At 40.7% G+C, this 19,990-nt stretch overlaps 1 protein-coding gene across 5 annotated transcripts in view; it reads right to left on the minus strand.

Moving 5' to 3' along the window:
• The window catches only part of MTUS1 (microtubule associated scaffold protein 1), a 156,493-nt gene that overhangs the window by 59,734 nt on the left and 76,769 nt on the right, over positions 1-19,990 (minus strand). For 4 of the 5 annotated variants that reach the window (XM_075258774.1, XM_075258773.1, XM_075258775.1 and 1 more), the window contains exons 4-6: positions 15,556-15,696; positions 14,053-14,151; positions 13,017-13,049 (exon numbers count right to left, since the gene is read on the minus strand). In XM_075258774.1, coding sequence (XP_075114875.1) covers positions 13,017-13,049; positions 14,053-14,151; positions 15,556-15,696 — 273 coding nt within the window. Of the gene's footprint in view, positions 1-4,082; positions 4,841-13,016; positions 13,050-14,052; positions 14,152-15,555; positions 15,697-19,990 lie in introns of those variants that run through there. The other variant, XM_075258776.1, reaches the window with a different exon arrangement.

The following is a 19,990-nucleotide window of genomic DNA, read 5'->3' on the forward strand; positions in this document are numbered from 1 at the left end:
AAGAAACTCCATTGTTTCCTTCTATCTATTAATACGAGCATGTTATAAATACCTGCTTCCTGCCTGCACAGCTCCGCAGAGATCCAGCCTTCCTGTGTTATTGTTTCATAATCATGCTATAGCTATGTGTTCAGAATCTAATTTGAGTCATAAAGCCCCATGAGGCTCGGTTACCGCACGAGTGCCAGAAATCAGGAATTCAGGCTTCCGATTAAGGAAAACTAATAAAATTTCACTGGCTGAGCAGAACTCTTAGAATGCAACCACAATGAGTTTAATTTTAGGTATTTAAAGGGGAACCCCCAATTTAATATCATCTATTTATAGGTTAAATACTAGACAGTAACTAGTAGAAAATCCACCATGAAAAAGGTGTCATTCACTTTATATGGTATCCAAACCCTTTCATAATAGTCAGTTACCTAACCAAAAATATAACTAATATTTTGCTACTACACCAGATAGTATTTCCTCTGCCCATGAAAGCTTGTTCTGAAGCACCTGGCATAGCAGAGCATGGCAGCTTCCTGGTACAGAGCTGCCTAGGATTTGCTAGGCAAGCCTTTTCCCCTATAAGTCAGGCTTTTAGAAGAGATTGTCTGGTATGCCCCATTAAATGTATGTACAAAAATTTTGGCCGATATGTTTGAATAGGAATCAAAAGCGTACAAGAGATCCAGAAAAACCAAGGATCACACCACTTGTACTGGCTTGCCACCTTCCATACTGCATCCTGGTGACATCTCTTCCCCAGGTGACTGACATGCATATATATATATATATATATATATATATATATATATATATATATATATATATATATATATATATATATACATATACATATACACACACACACACACACACACACACACATACATACACATACGATATCAAGTGCTCATGGCAGGCACTTTCAGGTTTCAGCAGCCACTTACATGACAAGCTCTAATCCAGAGTGTCCTGAAACCTTTCTATATACAGTTGCACAAAGTCCACCATTTGAGCTATAGAAGATATTCTGTGGGATCAGACCAGCCATCTAGCCTTTACTTCCTACACGAGTCAGGAATTCATCATCTCTCTTTACCCCGTGACCAGAACATCTGTCACCTTTTCTTGACCATTTTGGAAAATATACTGCAAACCAGGGACACCCCCACACAACCTGATGTTTAGAAGATGGCAAACACTAGCAAACAGCTGGAACATGCATAGCATCCTACCAAACATACTTTAAACCAAGGCCAAAAAGCACTGCAGAAAAAAAACGCGTCGGAAAGGTATCACTTTTATCTCCGCGCTTTTCACAGAAAGTGTGAAACTGCTTCTATTATACTTTGCAGGTACTGTAAAACCACCACGGTCAAATTTCAGTGTTTACTGTACATGGGGCCCTGACCTAATGGCGGTTTTTGGAGCCATGATACTGACAGGCCACCAATATGCGATCTGTGGGAGCAGTATTGCTGCTATTAAGTCGATAGCAAGAACAAAGATCAAACACCACAGCCCCTTCAAACAGGTAATCGTCGGGAGTCCTGAGAGTTTCATCCAATGCGATATTGATGAATACCCTATGTGTATTAGAGATGAGCGAGTACTGTTCGGATCAGCCGATCCGAACAGCACGCTCGCATAGAAATGAATGGACGTAGCCGGCACGCGGGGGGTTAAGCGGCTGGCCGCCGTCAAAGCGGAAGTGCCAGGTGCATCCATTCATTTCTATGGAGCGTGCTGCTCGGTTCGGCTGATCCGAACAGTACTCGCTCGTCTCTAATGTGTATGCCATAAGTGGTCTGATCCTACCGAGCCCTTTTAAAAGATGGGGTGCGAGGCAAGTTTTAGGATGTGTCTAGCTTTTTGAATACTGATGTCCTTTCCACAGGATAGGTTATCTATTTTGATTATTGGGGCTTCAATGCCCAGCAGCTCCACCACTCACCCATTCACAGAGGTCAATGGGTTATGAAAAGTGAACAGAACCTGGAGCAGACAGCGCAATCTATTGCGTAGTGGCCATACTGTATCACTACAGAACAGCTCCCTGTCAATGAATGGGGGTAGATATGCAGTAACCAGACATGGTGACTATACACAGTGGACAGAGCAGTCCGTTTCTGGCCTCAGTTCCCTTGAGGTGCAGTAACCCAGCATGGCCATTACATGACTGACAAAGCCATGTGTTTCCCGCTCCATTCACTGTGTAGTACAGTGGAGGAGTCAAGCAGATATTGATCTGAAGATGGGTCATCAATATCGCAAAGCTGGACAACCCCTTTAACACCATTTAAACATCATTTTCTGTACGTGTCCAGAAAGATTTTGGCGCAATGTGTGAAGCATTTTCATTAGTGCCTATTCTCCACATGGAGGCCAAAAGGGTCTTTGGTTTCTGCTGGGCCTTCATACAGATTTTTCTTTTTTATGGAACAGTGGAGACTGCAAATCTATACAGAGGCATCCAAAGTTGCATACTCTGTGGTATGACATATTATTATTATTATTATTTATTTTTTTTTTTTTTAATATGGTAACCTATGATGTCAGGGTTCTGCAGATGCACCGTGAATTGACCCTAAAATCCACTATGTGAATGGTACTGCACCAAAAACCAGCAAGTAGCTTAGCACCTTAGGCTAGTTAATAACACCTTTGTTATTTGCACAACTAAAGAGTGTTACCGATTTACAAAGCTCATCTCCAAGGATATGAATGCTGAGCCTCAGGTTTTGACTCCAATTGCAACCTTATACAGGAGCCACCACCACTAATAGCGTGTAAAAAGACTTGCTAATCCCAGCTCTCTACATGGCTTGCCAATAGCAGTACTAGTCTGAAGGAATAAATATCCCCTCCCTAAAATAAAATCAGCAGCAGCCTTGTAAACCGGTAACAAACTGCACAGCCAGATACAATCTCTATTTCCCTTTACGTGTTATTCTTCTCAACCAAACCTATAGAGATGTCTTCAATCCCAGTAGCACTACATAAATACACCTGGTCTTCTACATTTTCTTCGCTCCTGTCTACAACTCATTGGCCATGCTAGTAGTTGCTTGTATAAGCACTACCTGCATAGAAGACCATAGCTGCTTACATCCATGTTATATGGTACAAAAACATCCTCCTCCACCACGACTTGGATCCATGTTCGACCACCATGGACATTTTCTTGCAGATAGAAAGTTGCAGCCAAATCGAGCAGGATGATAATGGAGGGTTAGACGAAGGCTATTTATATCTGCAGAGATCTTTTGCCATCACCTAGGAAACAATATGACTGGCGATAGTTTTCTATACTGAGTCACAATTTGGACCACTGACTAAAAACTAGACGCGTGCGAGTGTGAAAAACAGCAGCATGGAGGGTGGAGGTGAGAAGTCCTCCATTAGACCCGACGGCCAGCCATATCAGATCTAGGAATCATCAACACCTAAGCTGGTATCATTTGCATCTTGTATGCCTATGTACATTATAAAAATGAATACATTTCCAAAATTTTTATTTAACCTGTGTTTTTTCTGTTATGCAGAAAACATTATTTATACCGAGTCCAATGGATCAAATGTATATGAGAAAAATACCAAAGATCAGATTTACATTTACATCCATTTTTTTTTTTTTTTTTTTTTTAACATAATTTGCATAGAATAGATCACTTTGTACAACCAAGTACCAATGAGGATCCTAAGAATTGATCACTATGTACAACCAAGCACCGACATGATCTCTCGGTGGAAAATAGTGTTATGATTCAAAGCACGAAAGGGTATACAAATTAAATTTTTAAAAAATTCATTGCAGAATATATTGGAAAAAATAAATATACAGGACCCCTACAAATATTATATATATATTTGAAAGGCGACTAGCCCGGCACTAATGAACTATAGTATTACTATAGACTTCAATAGGCGTAGGTAGCGGTACTACATATAAGCATATACTATGTAGACATATATATATAGCCACACACCTAACAAGTGTGTCTCAGCTATCGGCTGCAACAGTAAACAAGATGTCCCCTGCTATTACTAGCACACAGGCACCGAACACTGTACAAGTAGACAGCACTAACCTGCATGAAATATCACCGAGCTTTTCCGGTATCCAGAAGGCAGACGCAGATTTCGAAGCAGTCCGCTTGCAGTCAGCCGCACACGCATATTGGATAAGGAGAATTTGGGAGACCATAACATGTCTTCAGAAAAAGTGGAGAGATATCCAGCAAGAAACTGCCTCCATGTACTACCACGCTATATTTTTAGCTCACCACCAATGATCCGGGGCCAAGCAGCAGAAGGAAGGCAGAAAAAAGCAATTCGAAAAGGCAGCTCATTCCATCACCCTGACTGCCAGGCGCACACATCACAAATCCCAGAAAGCAGAAATCCACTATGCTAATCTGTCCGGCAGCACTCCCCCAACCAGATGTTGCAGAAACAAAGCGTACCCTTAGAATAAGCCCTCCCTCCCTGTGCCTGTGAAGACAGGCAGCCACTGAATTACATCACACCATGTCCATGCATAACAATCTATTATGCAGGGAGAAGGCTGGTTAACCCTTCTTGTTGTCTGCAGTTTACTATGGATTATATCTACACAGTGTCACAGAAATAGACCTGTTCCTGCCCAGCGACATTAATCCTGTATGTGTAGCTATACAACGATGGAAACGATGTGTCACCAAGACAATGGTGCTAAGGAAACAAGTGCACAGACATTAACAGTGGAGCAGTCTGAACACACACACAAGCCGCAGAGCTGGGGAAGGGGAAGAAAAAAATAGAAAGGACAATTTTCCTAAGCTGGGTCTCATCACCCTATGAGGTGTTCAGTGATGTGATGAAAGGTGGGAGGTGATCAAAGGACAGCGCAGCGCCCAGTCCTCCCATCCATCGCTCACCCAGACAATAAGTGTCATAATCCTGCGGGCTGCTTAATTTTATTCTTCACAAGAGAATAAGAGGAATCGGAACAAAATGGTGGCACCGGTCCCTCGGGAAATATTCTTTACATATTCATGACCATGGGGGAGGCAATGCTTGCGAAACAATGACTCGCTTCCCCAATTTTTTGTAGGAGAAATTACATAGTAAATAACATATCAGCAGGGGGGTGGCATATAAATTAAAAATCACAAAACAAAAAGCCAAACGACGAACCAAAATTACCTAAACACACAAACCCTGGCGTCTTATTGTGTGCTTTATAAAGGGGCATACTATGGAGCTCTGACAAATAGCTGCAGAGGAAATCTGTATTTTAATTTAACACTTGTGTAGAAGATGTAGTTTTAGGCAAAATTTGGTTCATTTATCAGCGTCAGATAGTTCTATTTGTAAATTATTTTAGACAAATAAACAGGGTGAGAGGCTCTTATCTAAACGAGGATTTTGGCAGACATGTATTAAGGTGTCCCGGCTTTGCCTAGATGGCAGATCTGGGAAAAGGCGGCTCAGGCATGTTCAATTTGAATATGCCCAATCCTTTTATACTCAAGGAATATAAATGGACACCAGGTAGAGTTTACCAGCAGTTTATTCCCTCTGCTCCATTGAGAATACATGCACATGTTGGCAAGCATGCATGTGTGGGGAAGTAAAGTGTCTGCCTACAGCGCCACACACACACACACACACACACACACACACACACACACTTGTTCGTAGCCCTCATTTAATGAAAGAAAAACCCTCAATGGTCACAGAAATAACTTGAATCTGACAAAAGTAATAATAACCAAAACTACATGCTGACAAGCCTCAAAGCTTCTGGGAGAATGTCCTATGGACAGATGAGACAAAAATCTAACTTTTTGGCAAGGCCCATCAGTTCTATGTTCACAGACAGAAACATGAAGGAGTCTCTTATGTTCTGGGACTGCTTTGCTGCATCTGGCACAGGGTGTCTTGAATCTGTGCAACAAGACAATGACCCAAAACACAAAGCTTAACACCCAAGAATGGTTAAGAGGAAAGCCTAGCAAAGTGGCCTTCTATGAGCCCTGACCTAAATCCTCTTGAGCATTGAGTGTTTTTCTTTCATTAAATGAGAGGTAACAACTATTTTGCCAACGTGTGTGTATATATAAGTGTATTCTATACATATACACACACATATATAATATATATATATATATATATATATATATATATACACACACACACACACACACACACACACACACACACACACACACACAGTGTCCAGAAAGTAAGCAAACAAAATGAAAGTGGACTTTAGCCGGTATATGAAGCTTTTTTTATTAATGAACATGTGACCGGAAATGTACCATGGCAGCGTTGCAGGTAGGCAGACAGTGCATTTCTGCAGGATGATTTGCCGGTGTTGCTCGAAGACATGCCTTTGAACTTGAGGGCAAGGGTGTGTCTCCAGCAGGATGGAGTACCTCCCTATTTTGGCCACATTGTCCATGAACTATAAAACCAATGGCCGAATTGGTGGATCAGATGCGGAGGACCTGTGCTGTGGCCCCCTTGCTCGCTGAATTTGACCCCACTTGATTTTTTCTTATGGGGACATGACAAGTCCGATTTGTACGTAACGCCTATGCCAACCCGCAAAGAGCTCGTGAACTGCATCCAGGCTGCGTTCATTGCGGTGAGGGCCATGCCAGGAGTCTGAACGTGTGCGTCAATCCATCTCCTGGCGTTGCACTGTTTGTATCGAGGCAGGCGGCCAGCACTTTGAGCAATTCTTGTAATAACAGTGATTAAACTGATTTCCCATTAAAGCACTTTCTCTTAGTTTCTCCTTTCACATGGCGCAGCGAGGGATAGGAAACCAATATCTTGGTCTACCTGCAGCGCCACAACCGTGCATTTCCGGTCACATGTTCATTGATAAAAATAAAAAAAAAAGCTTCATATACCGGCTAAAGTCCACCCCTTTCAGTTTGTGTACTTACTTTCTGGACACACACATTATATATATTATACACACACACATATATTATATAAAATTATATTCTATAACAGCGCACACACTAATATGTATTATATATATATATATATATATATATATATATATATATATATATACACACACACACACTAAACCAGTGAATACAGAGAGTGTGTTGTATGTACTAGACTTTACATTCTTCTTTTATTCATTTTTTTAATCTCATTATGGTTAATTAAGCAAAAGGAAAAACTGAAATTAACCGTATCAAGCATGATATTCTCAAATCTAAACACAGAATATGCGTCTGAATGAACAGATACCAGTCACTGTCACTGAGCCGCACAAGATCCACAAAATCCTATTTACTCTATGCTGTTCCCTGCCGGGTGTATTCATGCTACTACAAAGCTGTGTGACAATATAACAATTGCAGAGCACGTCACACCTAAGTAAAGCATGCTTGACCACAATGTCACGTTGTCTACATTTCTCAATTCAAAGCCAGATTTACTACTGCAGGTAATAAGGGCACACCCTTCAGCAGAATCATACCCTAACAGCAATCCAAAGGATAAACCCAGCCCTATGGGTGGTGCAAAGAGTGTGATTCACTATAGTATTAATGGAATACTACCATGTTGACCATCCTTTAGCTGGATAGGAATGGTATGGCTTCAGGACCTTTTTCCACATGAGCTTTATTTAGCCAGATAGTGTAATATTTATGGGAACTGGTCACATTGAATATATTGCTGTGTATATGTGAGCATATTTGCTGTTTTTTCTCAGTATTTTGCAACAGACATGAAACGTTGCATTAACCATTTCTCCACAAACCTGTGCAGCTGCTCAATTTCTCTTATTCCTTAACATGTGTCCTCAAAGAGCAGTATGTTCTGCTAGACGCTTCCACTTTAAATATAACCCTTGAGAGCTATATGGTTAAATCAACAAAATGTGGTAGATCGAGAACGGTTACGTAAGTGAAGCTCCAAATTTAGAACCACAATAAACATCGATCGTCCTTGTCACTGGATCCATTATAAATCACATTGCGCCACTAGCAAAATGTATAGCTGTCGCTATGGCCTGGTATTCTATGAATGCAGAAAGGAGAAGAGCTGTCATTAAGGACCTCAGAAGACTGACAGCTCTTCACTTCCGGTTCACAGAATATTGGCTAAAGGCTGTATAGGAAACTGCTCTGTTAACACATGTATATGAAGGAGCTGCTCAAAAAGCGAACATGTATTCGGCTATATGCAAACAGACAAAAACAAACTATCGGGTGTTAATGTCCCCTTTCAGTGTCACTTATTTTTGATCAGTTTTCTGTCTGTCCATTTTTAATGTCAGTTTTATATCAGTTTACCATCCGTTTTTAACAGTCAGTTAAAAAATTGGATGAACTCCATTGGGCTATTTTTTTTTTTTTTTACCCTACCCAGCCAGCCATTTTTAACTGCGGTCAAATGGATGCAAATCTGACAGAAGTTATAGATAGACCCATTGACCTATAGAAAGACCAGTCCACTCATGAATACAAAACCATTCAACAGTGTGTAAAAAAAAAAAAAACCCACAACAACAAAAAAATGTTCCCATTGTTCGAACATTACACATCTGTTATTTTACATTTGCGTGCGTGGGGTCTAACAGGGTCCAGTTGTGTATTAAATTAAAAGCATAAAATATATAAATGCAGTGTTTTCTAAGTTAAAATTAACTTGCTGCGTTTTTCAAAAATACATGCGTAATATGCATATGGTACAGTTCGTAAAATGCAGAGTCCACCACCTCCCTATCATCCCCTCAACCCCACAGCATTCCTCCAATGATCTAAAAATGCTACATTTCTGCAATATGCAGTCTCAAACTTCAGTAGATTTCTCAAATTTTCAACTGGCAAAATACAATGAATGAATGAAACGGCATTAAAAGTTTGTGATTTAGTCATAAAGATGCACATCTTAAAACACTGGGGGATTTGGAGCTCAGCTTCCTGGCTCTGAATAGAGTAGGTTTATACAATACTTCTATAAAGATGGACTATTAAAGGATCAATCTCATGTCTCCTATAGGACTTTGGGTGTTGGCTACTAAAATTATGGTAATTGGTAGTTACCTGCCCAACATGTCAATAAAACAGGAATGTACATGTATTTACGGAGCTCAGATTTCTGCTTTAAAAGAAATTTAAGTCACTTGCCCATGTCTTTTCACCTTGTGTGCTTATAGAAGGTGCAGTATTCTTCCAAAGAACTGGCAAGGCTCTATTAAGACAACAGAGTTTAACGTCCATAGTATGATGGACTAGACTGTCTACACAGAACAATGGTCCATGACCGCCTCACTTTCTGCCTCTGTCCTCACTACCACCTGCTCTGCACACTCAAACTCCACTTCAGTGGTGAGAATACACAGCTGTTTTCCAGGTACCACCCTAGCAAAAGATGTGACATCTTACACCCATATGTCCCCACTTCTGCGTGGACTACACAGTCAGCCTCATACCTGGCTCCTCATGGCCAACATCACAAGTAGCTTTGCACTGGTTTACATGAACACAATAACACCATAATATAATAACGGTTCTCAGTCTTTAATTTTAAGGTTTAAACAAGTCAGTAAAATAAAAGGTAAATATCAAATAAGTGTATCCCATGGAGAATACAGAAATGAGGGCTACAGGAAAAATAAAGCTAGTTGCAATGTCTAATTTACATAGCGCATCCAAATTGTTCATGCACAAAACTATAAATTTATTCAGTCACTTCCACGCTTCAGTAGAAAGTAGATTGAATGCAAAAGAGAATGCAAATAACAATCAAAAGTGATCTGGACCACCAGACAGTAAGTGGTTAATGACCTGGCAGATTGACGTCTAGTTGGATACAGATGGGCTAGTCAGGTAGTCATTATACACAAGACTGGATGGACCTGACTGGCATAGCAGTAATATAATGACCTACTGTAGTGGCTGACCATCACCGGAGCAATTCCCAGAAATCTCTGTATATGTGTGTTTATATATGTGTATATATATATATCTTTTATAGAATGTTATAAGGCAGTGAGCAGAGTAACTACACAATGGCTTCAAACTCAACAAGAATTTAATGCCATGAACATTTCTAAAGTATATACTTTATACTAAAGGCTTTGTCATGTATAGTCGAATAGTTCCACATTTTCTGCAGCAATATTATTGTGTGTAACAGATATTACTGCAGGTATGTACTGTAAGAGAGCGTTCACACTACTGTCAGTGTCCGACAGGTAGTGTCCGCTGCTAATGTCCGTGCAAGATTTTGAACGGACATTAGCAGCGGACAGTAGCTGTGTCCGTGACATTTTTCATTCATCTAAATGGACATCGGGTGCGTTCTTTTATACTCCGTGCTTGTCCTTAAGCGTCCGTTCCTAAAGATGTCCGACTTTTCAAGCGGACAGCAAAACCCGACATGTAGGTTTTTCTGTCCGCTTGAAAAGTCGGACATCTTTAGGAACGGACAGTTAAGGACAGGCACAGAGTGTTAAACAACGCACCCGATCTCCATTTAGATGAATGGAAAATGTCACGGACACAGCTAGTGTCCGGTGTTATGTCCGCGCAAGATTTTGAACGGACATTAGCAGCGGACACTACCTGTCTGACACTGACGGTAGTGTGAACGCCCCCTAAGGGCAACTTAAAGAGGACCTTTCGCCACTTGGGACACATGCGTTTTTATATACTGCTAGAAAGCAGACAGCATGCTGTCGGCTTTCCCCTTCTGTGCCCCTAGTGAAGAGCTATCAGTCCCGATACCGTAGCTCTTCACCGTCAGAAGAGCGTTGCTGACAGTCAGTCAGGAACGCCCTTCCTCACAGCACCGCCTATAGCACTGTACTGTGAGAGCTAATAGGAACGTCCATGCGCCCCCACCCCGTACCCATCTATGGAGGGGAGGGGGCTTTCTAGCAATATATAAAACCGCATGTGCCCCAGGTGGTGAAAGGTCCTCTTTATAGATGAGCGAGTACTGTTCGGATCAGCCGATCCAAACAGCACGCTCGCATAGAAATGAATGGACGTAGCCGGCACGCGGGGGGTTCGGCTGATCCGAACAGTATTCGCTCATCTCTAGTCCTCTTTAACATAGAATTTGCCTCAAAATCAGCATCAAATTCTTCTAACTCAAAGTCAGCTCCAGATTCCATCCTTTATCCTCCTCCCATTATTTGTCAACAGAAGGCAAAGAAAGCAAGACTCTGAAATGAAAACCATGACGAAGATCTGAATCAAATTTGCAATTTTGATGGTTTCTCACAGATGTGAAAGTCCGCAGCATGTCCTTTAAGGTGTTTTCCAGGATTATATAACTGATGGGCTATCCTTAGAATAGGTCACCAGTATCTAGTAAGTGGTGGTCCCACTTCTGGCAACTTGATGACCAGTTGTGGCACTCCAGCCAGCTCTGTTTACCACGGCTGTGCCTGGCATTGCAGCTCAGTCCTAGTCACTTGAAGACCAGTGCTATGATAAAAAAACGTGCAGAGCTGTATTAGGTGAACAATAAGGGGAATAAGCAATTAGGGAAGTTCCACCTAACGCCCCTTCAATCAGCTGATCAGCAAGGTGCCCAGAGTCAGATACTCAACAGTATACTATAGATGGCTTCATATAAGGGTAGGATATCAGTATTTAAGTCTGGAAAAAATCATCAAGACTTCTTCTCATTTAGCTTTTCAACAATTAGTTCATTATTACAGGGAAGGAGTGTGCAAGTAACCAGGGGAGTAAGAAAGAGTTGGGGTCACTTATGGTTCTGTGTGTGGGGTAAGTGACTTGTGTACAGTACAATGGCTGTTTTATTAGGTATATTTCTGTGTAATATACTTAGCATAAAATACATTCTTTTTGCTCTTTCTTCATTGGCTGTACATGTTTGCTGGCTTCATTAGACACATTAACCAGCAATTTGAATGCCTCAGAGGACCACTCCGATAAAAGACCATTATTCTCTGTAAATTTGGGTGGTCTTCACAAAGATTTTTCACTGTAAGTTCTTTCTGCTGAGCATAAAGTAACCATATGCATCTACTGAACACATTCTAACACATCCTGAAATAAAATATGGAGAAATGTATTCCAAGGACATAAAACTAATGTTATTTAACATCCTTTTGACCGGTCACTTTCCTCTTGACCTGAGCCTGAGTGATAAATACTCCGGGCTGCACAATAAAACAAGAACAGCTGACATCTTCATTTATTCACAGAACATGTAATTACATTACTTCCCAAAGGGGAAGAATACGGCATCCAAGCATGTGCTACGCTCCATTTATTACCTACTTACAATGCAGATACAAAGCACAAGACTGTAGAGGCAATGTATATATAAAGGGGCCAAAATTCTTACCAGGTCTGAGAAAATTCCAAGACATGGAAGCCTTATATAGGATAAAGAACATCAAACATAACATAAAAATATCTTTAATATCCTCCCTTAATCTACCTTGACTCATGTTTTCCCAGGTCTTTAAGACACAGTAATAATGCTGGTTTCTGCCCACATACCATAAAGATTGCACATTGCTATCCCAGTATTATAGGGACTGTCCTACAGTAAAGAAAATACTAAGAATAAACTGCAAATGTAATTAAATTAAACCAGGGACAAGGAGTTGGAGACAGTTGTGTGTGTGTACAAAGGAGGAAAAAAATGATCAGAACCTTCCATTAAGTATTAGAGCCCAGCTTCAAAATAAATGATTTTTATGATGTCATATAATTAGATACATAGTTTGTTGCATATGGCTAAATGGTATATGGCGGAAGCAGCTTGGTGGCATATATTAGACAGGACAGATCACTTGGTGCTCAGCCAGCTTCTGTCACAACCCGAGGCCTCACAGGACATAAATGACCATTATATTGCCCGTTACTGACATTACCTCTCAGCACGTAGCAGACACTATACACAAATACAGTGATAGATATTGAGTCAGTATTAAAGAAGGTCTTCACTATTATAAACTCCTCAGACAAATTACTTTATAGGTGTGAAAAACGTCAAAGCTTGTAGTTACTTACCAGAGCTTCTTAAAGCCTGGAGTCCATGGGTACCTGACAAACAATAAGAAAGGAGTCAGCAATACAGGTTTCATTTGGTTTCAATAAATAGATGAATTAAGGGCATGTCCCTTTTCCTTTTTTAATTATTGATGACCTGTCCTCAGGATATGTAATCAATTTGAGTTTGGTGGAGGATCTACACACAGAACCCCCGCTGATCAGCTGTTTGAAGTGGCTGTGGAGTTGGTGATCCCTTCTCTAGTTACATGGCATGCACGGTCCCCATTCCTGTAATTCATCCTTGCTCATTATGACAAGAATATAATATGTAATCCCATTACAGATACAGATCTATAAAAGGTAGCCTGATACACTTCCTGTACAGGTTAATGCAGCACAGGCCCTCTAATAAAGCAAGTGCCTGAAGAGCTGATAGTCATTTATCAGATTATTTGCATAATGGCTATCAGGTAATCTCGGAAACTGAAGAAAATAAGCCTTGTAATAAACAACCTGTTATTTCACATACATAAAATATTCATTGCATATTACATAAATTAAAGAGGATGGTCAAGATTTTTATTTGGTTCGGTGGGGGTGGGGGTGGGGTGGGGCAACAGCTTTCCCCCTATATGGATTAACTGTTCAGAGCCACTTCTAAAACCCGTACTATACACTGCACAGGAGCAGAAGCACTTGGCTCCGGTACCTTTACAGTGACCAGGTGGCGGTATGGCAGCTCAGTAGCCATTTAACTAGCCATCCCTTTTAATCATTTTAAAAGTTCAAACCTATTACAGATCCAGAAAAGACATTGGGGAACCTTGAATGACCCATACACCTTCTCAGATACAGAGAAATGACCACTGATGCAGAATAAGACACACATGAGTAACCACTATGATGAATGGGAGTTCCAAGGAGAGTCCCAGTCATTTAACTAGAGTCTCCCCATATATTTGCATCCTGCTCTCCAACTTCAGGCCTGTTCTAAGTTTTCAGAGATCTGGGCGTTCCTGGGGAAGGTAGAGAGCCTGTATCATCTTCCTCTTACCTCCACAGCCAACTTTATTTTCCAGTCGCTTTGTTAAAAGTCCCGATGAGCCAGATGATTTTGTGACCACTTGATGTAAAACAGGACTTTTCTTTGTACCTGGATAGAGAAGAATGTTTTTGAAACCATAAAAATAGTGCAGTCATCATTAAAGGGTACACAACCATCACAATTGTTTCTACACCACTCATAACAAGGGACTCACTATATATACCCTGCAAGTATATGCACATGACCAGGGACCTACCACTGCTTGAACCGTTCTTATACACCTGTATGGATTACTGGAGGCCCAGAAAATAAAAAAAAAAAACAGGACATGATACCAGAAGTCAGCCTTACGCAGAGTTCACACTAGCGTCTACTGACCACTGGGGATTAGGACATCAGACGCTGGTTTGATTGCCCCCTTTTTTGGCGAGAAGAAATGTAATTTCCATTTGCAGAGCTATCCTATAATCTATCAATTGTATTGCTGGTGTTGCTAAATGGCCCACAAGCCGGGGTGGACAGACACTAAACTTATTGCAGTTTCATGGGTGTTTGTACTGTGATTACTTTAAGCAAATGGTATTAAAACCTACATTTCAGGCTTTTTGCATATCGTCTCACCCCTCTGGTGGTTGTGTGTTTCAGTATTGCCTCAACAGACTATAAGGTCATGTACACGCATACATATAGCGAGCCCTGATATCATCATCATCATCCGGAGTTTCTGGGATTACATGACGAGACAGGATTGAGTAAGCCCAGGTCCACAGAAGATCTCTACTCCGTTTTAAAAGATGTCTGCCGAGTTCTTTCAGAAACCGTCTGTAAGTATACCTAGAAGAATTGATGCGGTTTTGAAGGCAAAAGGCGGTCACCCCAAATATTGATGTGATTTAGCTTTCGATTTTGTTCGCTTTATTTTGTGAATTCACAAAAACTAATTTAAACTTCTCTTTTTGAAAGCTTTCAACCTTCCCCACATTTTTCCGACTTCTGCTTAACATTTTTGCACAGTACTGTACATACTTATACAGTAAATATATATCTCAAGATTTATAGAAAGACTGAAATTTGCCAAATTATAATAATTGTAATCAATACAATGTTTTATTATCCAACACAAAAATACCTTCTTCAAGCAGCTGACAAATACTTCTGGGTGTGAGCGCTGGAAATTACAACTAATCTATTAGGATGAAACATTTTTCTAGCTTTAAAAAGGCGCTGAAATTATCGGCTAGAAACTCCCAGCTGTTGCCGTGTGAACGCCAAGAAACCCACCCTCAATATAGTCAGTTCACACAACTGCTGCTTTATGTGCATTGGATTCACAGGGGCAGAACTCTTCAGGGTGTAAAGTCAAGGAGAATGGCTTGAGTGAGTTTCGCAGTTTCTTCAGGTCCTGTAAATCAACTGGGAGTGGTGAATGGGAAGGAACTGCTTTAGGCTCTAACTGCAGGGACAGATTGCTCCTATTATAAGATGTCTTGTTGCATCTTTAGTTATACTTACCACCGGTTTGTGTTACTTTCAGAGACTGCGATCTGGTTCTTGGGAAGGTAACCTTTGCAGCATGAGTTGCAGTTGGTCCATTTTGCTTAATACATTTTGCAGGGACTTCATCATTCTTGATGCTACTTGTGGCTGTTGTAGCTGCGATCGGTAAAAAAAATTATAAAAAAAAAAAAAAAAAAAAAAAAAAAAAAAAAAAAAAAAGAATATAAGAAATTGTACTATCAATAGGATTTCTTTAGGCAGTTTACAAAAGTGCGCGATCCACATACAACAAATTAAAACTAATATTAAGAAATGTAATAAGCTCAGCAGAACATAAAGTGGAATAATAAAGTGCAACTATAAGAAATGCGGATCACATTGAAGTTCTTGACCATAAGCAGCGCTATAGCACTTGCAGCAGCAACAATACTAGAAATCGGTCGGAGTGCAGTATCTTTTACATGAACAAAATTATAATCCAAAAGTTCAGATTGTATTAAAAGGTACAAAGGAAAAACAAATGCAATAAAAACAAAAGAGCAATCTACAAAAAAAAAAAAAAAAAAAAGACAGTACATAAGATAACATAAGATTGCACTGAAGTTTTGTTCGTTTTCAAGTATCGTATTAATACTTACAAGCCTCACTGTTCTAATTCACAGGGTGCAGTTATAGTTTTACAATACTAGTACTTAAAGGGAAACTGTCAGGTTGTATTTCTAGAATAAAGCAGCGCCAGCATGTGCAGGACGACATAATTCCCATTTGAAAAGTTAGGCTAGGTTCACACCTGCGCCTGATCTCTGCTCAGGATTACGTACCCCTCTCCAAATTTTTCTGCCTTTTTTGGATGGAAACTTAGCAAACCCCATTATAGTCTATGGGGTCCACAGGTAACCACTTTTTTTTTTTTTTTAAGTGGATTCGGTTTTGCGTCCGTGTGGTCCCCAAGCAGACTCCACGAATGGCATCCCGAATGCAGGTGAGAGTCTGGAGTTATCTGAACGTTTGGTAGCTTTGATAGTCCTGGTGGGCACGGAGCAGCTTCAACATAGTCACGCTGTCCGGTTGCTGATCACGCCTCCTGGACACAATTGATATTTCCCTCAATGTCCCCTCTCTTGGACATTACAAATGAGAAGTCAATCATGCCCAGAAGGTGTGATCACCAAGGGGACAGTGTGACAAGACTGAAACTTATCCCCACTATCCATGACTACTTGCGTATCTGTTTTTAGGTTCCATTTACACGGAGGAAAATGGTGAGAATTTGGTGTGGAATTTCAGCGCCGAAAAAAAGCCTCCCGTTGACTTCAATGGGTTCTGCTAGCTTTTTATGGTGAGGAATTGAGGTCAAAGGGAGGCCTTTTTTTCAGCGCCGACATTCCACACCAAATTCCTCCGTGTGAATGGACCCTTATACTTTCAAAAATGTATCAGTTCACTTTGGTGCCCGCTCGAATCTTTCTGTTGCAGCAAAGGAATGGAAATTACTTGATCCTGGACATGGGCCAGTAGACTCCCTTTAAAATTATTGATACTTGACAAATTGTACCTTCAATTACAAAAAAAAAAAAAAAGCGTACAAGAAAAGAAAAGACACTTCGTAAGATACTCCTGTGGGATCTAGTAGGCGATATCTCAGAACACTACCCAATACTGCTGTATAATAACCACCATGCTGCTGCTTCTGTGACTGCACTTCAGATCGATAAGAGAGGAGGATCTTAGGTTTTCTGCTGCATAGGGAAGATCTCACAGAAGCTAGTCTCCTGTTCCTATAAAATTTGCACAGAATCCAAAAACATTTTAGGCTTCATTAATAACGGACTACAGTACATCAATACATTACTTAGTGCTGGCATTAATATACGGTACGAGAGGAGCCCATCAATAGACCGGGAACACAGCTTAACCAGACAATGATCTATTGGGCATTAAAAATGCAGTAGTTTCTTGGCTCGAAAGGAATCTGAATGAATATGGAAGAAAAGGAGTAGTATTCAGAGACCTGTATAAAGACTGTATTCACATCCTATTCAGAGGTCCGTTTCGATTTAATTGTCTCCTTGCGTATAATGGAAGCAAATCAGTCAAAAAAGGAAAAAGAATGAAGCACAAATGGCGGGGCAACTAAATGATTGGTCACCTAACTGCATTTTGAAAACCAAAACCTTGGGCACAGAGCTTGTGCCATCTGTAGTTAAACAACTGGAATTTTGGAACAAGCATCCTAGTCTTCTCAGAAACCCTATAAACTGTTAGAGCATTTCCATACCACAATCATGGTGACAAACAATAGCAGTTACCATTGGATTCCAGGCTACAGTTTACAGCAGGCTATGGACTGAAACACCAAATTAAAGGTTTAGTTTTATACTAGATTAAGAAAATGTAATTTAACAGGCACATTAAAAATACCATACAGAAGAATTTTAACTAAGAGTCCAGTGGGCGGTCCTGCTCAGTGATTGACAGCTATCTCTGTATGCAGGTTGGCAATCACTGACTGCTTATGCTGGGTTTAGGTGTCCAGTGGGTGGTACAAAGAATAAACTACTAGTTATACTGCTATGACTCTTTCCCAACATAAACCTATATCAGACTACTCATCTTGCAACATCTACATGATGCCCACAGATTGGACTGCAACTTCATCAAGATGGTTTCCTTTACGTTCTTATATTTTCACATAGGTTCACCAAAATTCAGCATTAAATTTCCTCAAGAGCATAGATCCTAATACAAGGACGTGATCAATTGCTGTAAGTGTTAGTCTTTGTTTTCTCCAGTTTTACTAGCACACAAGACTTGCGTGTACACAACCCATGCATGCGTGTCTTTGGAGTAGAAATAACTTGCCTGTTTGTAAGGGTACCTAAATAATTGAGCAGTCTGGAAACGGTGAGGGTATTGTGCATGCAATACATTCCTAGAGGGCCGCACTTAATTACTAATGTCATCTCAGTAATGGGCTCCAGCCTGCTCAATGCTGATACATAGAGCACTTCAATATCTAAGGAGCTCAGGAAGATTGACATTTAATTGAAGTTCAGTTACAAATATCAAAAGGAAAAAAAAGCGACCTACTTCTCTTCCCAGCCGCCGAGGACAACAAAAGAATTATGCAAGCGCTCCAGGATGCGACAATCAGCAAGGTCAGAAAGGTAACATCAGAGAGTCTCCCTGAATCAGCAACTAATTTTATGGTGGAATTGACTGAAAGTTGTATAGGCAAAGCAGTCTCTGTACAACTGCGGTGCCCGCCTGGCACAGTCATTTAAGGTAAAGGATAGAACCAGATGAAAGATAAAAGGACCCCGGCCATGTTCACTCCTTTGTGTTTTTCCGGCAGGCTCTTGATGAATTAGAGTGGAAAGTAATCAGAGGATTTGAGGCGGTGGGCTGGACAGACTAATCCAACATAAAAGTCTAACTAGGAAAGTCGGCACTGGGTAGGCTGTGTCGTTTTGGCCCCATGGTCAGATGGAGCTTTGTTTCAAAGGGCATTTTAGACATAATATAGTAGCTATTTGTCTGTCGTTGCAATGGAATAATGGATACAATAAGCACATTTATAATCTGCTCAAGGCTCCTTTTAGCAGTGGAGATGCAGCATAAGCAAAGTCATTGCTTAACTACCCAGCACATTTGTCAGATCTGCAGAGGATCCGAAAGGCAGATAGGCCGGCCTTGTGTGCAGTACTTCAACACAAATCCAATTAAAACAAACAATAGCTGGAAAATAAGAGCCAGAGAGGAATTACAAGAAATAGATTCTTCTCAGTTGTATCTTTTCAGCATCTCCAAGCCATATATTTCATACAATACAATGATCAGTCAAGGTTCAAAAGCAAAATGCATGCACAACATGCGCCCATCAGCAGAGAAGATCTAAAAAATATGGCCATGGGGTTGAATCCACTGACCCCTGGGCCAAGGTTGTATCCAGCTACCCTAATATGCCATCCTTGTGTGCCAAAAGCAGAGAAGGAGGTACATTAGGCTGGGCACCTTTGTGTCCCATTGACAAAGCTTATAACTTCTACTGAACATTGGAAATTTTTTTGGAGCCAAATCACTGTTGTTACCAATGGCATTCTGTTTGATCCCAGGGCTGTGGAGTCAGGACCAATTTTGGGTGGTGCTAAGGACTAGTTCACATGGGGGCAATGAGGCGGATTTTGACCGCGAATTTCGCCTCAAAATCTGCCTCCATACAATGGTGGTCTATGGAGACCGCTAGTGTTCGTTTTTCCACTAGCGGAAAATAGAAGAGACGTGACTTTTCTTCAGGTGGATTCCGCCTGAGGAAAGCAATAGAAGTGAATGGGAGGCTGAAAACGCGTAACTTTTTTTTGCAAAAATCGCAACCAAAAAAAAGCGGAGCGGTTTTTTACAGTCCATTTACAGTACTTTAGGGGAGGGGAAAACCTCCTGGCATTTTCTG

Source organism: Leptodactylus fuscus, chromosome 1 (genome assembly GCF_031893055.1).
Source record: "Leptodactylus fuscus isolate aLepFus1 chromosome 1, aLepFus1.hap2, whole genome shotgun sequence".
Classification (NCBI taxonomy): Eukaryota; Metazoa; Chordata; class Amphibia; order Anura; family Leptodactylidae; genus Leptodactylus; species Leptodactylus fuscus.